This window comes from Penaeus japonicus, unplaced genomic scaffold (genome assembly GCF_977035675.1).
Source record: "Penaeus japonicus unplaced genomic scaffold, GWHDUDI00000001_assembly GWHDUDI00000016, whole genome shotgun sequence".
Taxonomy (NCBI): Eukaryota; Metazoa; Arthropoda; class Malacostraca; order Decapoda; family Penaeidae; genus Penaeus; species Penaeus japonicus.
The window spans coordinates 20529853-20532352 of record NW_028234418.1 but is presented as its reverse complement, the minus strand read 5'-3'; the positions used below and the strand labels follow the sequence as shown (position 1 = coordinate 20532352).

General features: G+C 47.0%; 1 protein-coding gene across 4 annotated transcripts in view; it reads left to right on the top strand.

Moving 5' to 3' along the window:
* Positions 1-577: 577 nt before the first annotated feature.
* The window catches only part of LOC122245965 (uncharacterized), a 123310-nt gene continuing 121387 nt past the window's right edge, over positions 578-2500 (top strand). For all 4 annotated transcript variants that reach the window (XM_043004156.2, XM_043004157.2, XM_043004155.2 and 1 more), the window contains exon 1: positions 578-1030. In XM_043004156.2, coding sequence (XP_042860090.1) covers positions 923-1030 — 108 coding nt within the window. In that variant the 5' untranslated portion in view covers positions 578-922. The remainder of the gene's footprint in view (positions 1031-2500) is intronic.

The following is a 2500-nucleotide window of genomic DNA, read 5'->3' as shown; positions in this document are numbered from 1 at the left end:
TGTCGTGTGCGAGCGAGCCTCGAGGTGTGTGTGCCGCCGGGGAACAGAAGCGCCGTTCTAAACGGCCTTCACTTCCCGCGGTGAAACTCAACCCGTCGAGTTCCATCTTTACCGGAGTCTAAATTTGGGGTCTCGGCATCTTGGCGGCAAAACTTTGAATCTTGATTGTTTACGCGGTTGCCATGGCGACTGAGGACGAGGTGGACCAATGGGGATGCAGGATACCGGCACGAGACACGCGAACCTTACGCTCATTGGCTGAGGGTTGCTGAGGAATGCCGGAGGAGGGCCGCCCTTCGCGCTATTTCTGATACCCGCGACGTCCGACCAGCGAAAAGGACTCCCTCCATCGTAAGGAAGATGGATGAGATGCAAAACAAAATTACGGTCGGCGATGAGAACAAGATGTACTGAGGTTGAGAATAAAAACCATCACCTGGAAGGGTGCTACGGGTGTGCCTGCACAGGGAAGGAGAGAGGGAGGGAAGGAGGGATGGGACGGAAGGTGCGCAGGGTACCGCAACCTGCACGCGGTAGGGGGCGGCCGCGAACGAGGGGAGAGGAGAGGGGGGAGGGAGGGGGAGACACCTAGGAGACTGCCGGAGGAAGGGAGAGAGGGAAGGGCGGGGCAGGGAGGGGGGGGGCGAAGGGTGGCGTTGGACGTCCGTTCTGCCAAGAGCGCGGCAAGTGTGGCGGGAGAGAGTGTAGCGTAGAGGTGGTGGCAGGCGCGTGCTGTACCTGTGCGGCCGACGTGAGCTCTAGGATAGCTCGAGAGTCTGTGAACGCAAGCGAGCATCGGGCGTGAGCTTCTTCTTGTGTTGGCCCGAGGGAATCCGCAGTAGTGTGAGAGGGGAGGAAAGCGAAGGGGCTTTCAAGGAAGGACTCGAGGCTTTAATAGGACTCTTTGAGGATCTTCGGAGCCATGACGGGAGTAATTCGCGTGACCCTGGAAAGGGATGGCCATGACCAGCCTTGGGGCTTCCGCCTCCAAGGGGGTGTCGACGTGGCGATGCCTCTCTCCGTCCAGAGGGTAAGATTCCCTGGGATTACGTCTATGTCCCGTGACGTTTTACTTATCCCCCTGCCTTTTTATTTATTTGTTTACTAACACATCTATCCTTTTGACTCACTCTCATATATAGCTTTACCTTGACAGTTTTAGATTCCAGCGACGATTTTTCTTGTTTTTCTTTTTGAATGTTATCTCTAGCACATATATTTGGTCTAGTAAGATCGACTACATACATGAATTATTGTGTTTGCGTATGGCCATGCAGATCCAGTAGGGGGACGGGAGGAGGGGGAGGAAGTGGACAGATAAAAAATAGAATAGAAAATAATCGAGTTTCACCTGTGCAGTCTGCCTTGCGTACTGCCAATTAGGTCACACACAAACAAATAACCAACTTCACACTAGAAACAAGCAAAAACGATAAACATACACATCACTTAAAAGACTGACACTCAGGCAAATTATTACACATATTAGTCCATAACATGAGCACCAGAAGGTAACTTACTAGGAGTACAGGAGATAATCCGTACTTGGGGTACCAGGAGGTAATCCTTACTAGGAGTACCAGGAAGTAATCCTTACATGGGGTAACTAGAGGTAATCCATATTAAGACTACCAGGAGATACCCTTACTGAGAGTACCAGGAGGTAATCCTTACCAGGAGTACACGGAGGTAATCCTTACTAGGAGTACCGGGAGATATTTCTTACTAAGAGTACTAGGAGGTAATCCTTACTAGGGATACCAGGAGGCACTGTTAGTAAAGGTTAGAAAATGGATAAGAAAGAACAATATGAAAAAAAACGGTAATCTAGACCCTCAGATAGCCACGATAAACTTCTCATTGCGGGCTATTGGCATTTACAACATAAATCTCATTTTATGGTTCCTGCAGCATTCCCTTCTCGGTAACTGCAGTGACGACTCACCCTCACTGTTGTCGAGGTTTGGCGACACACTATATCACTGATGGAAATATTAATCAACAATAAGGAAAAAAAAAGATGCTTCATAAAACCAAGTGAAATCCCGCGTACAAGATCCGTAGATTCAAAGATTTTATTATTAGCCCTCTATTCCGAGTCTTTTCGGATTCTTAAAAAAAAAAAGAAAAAAAAAAATCCGATTCCCTCCTCTGTTCAAGATAGACTAAGATAAGGTGCATGAATAAAAAGACTAGATCTTTGAAAGTCAAGGAGTTAATACGAGAGATATAACTGATCGCTCATGGAAGTGTGAAAATATCAAACGAGACAAAACATATTAAATCAAATGAACATCTAACTAAAAAAAGGAAAAGCAAATTCACAATTACAGAGAAATTAAAGGAAAAATCTAGAAAATCTAATCCTAGCTAATGTTCAAGAATAGTTAGGTTTCCTTGAAGAACACGAGGAGACAACGTGAGAGTGAGCCATGCTAGCATTCTTTGGATCTGCTCCTTCTCTGTGTGTTATCACTCTCAGCTTCTTTCTCTCTTTCTC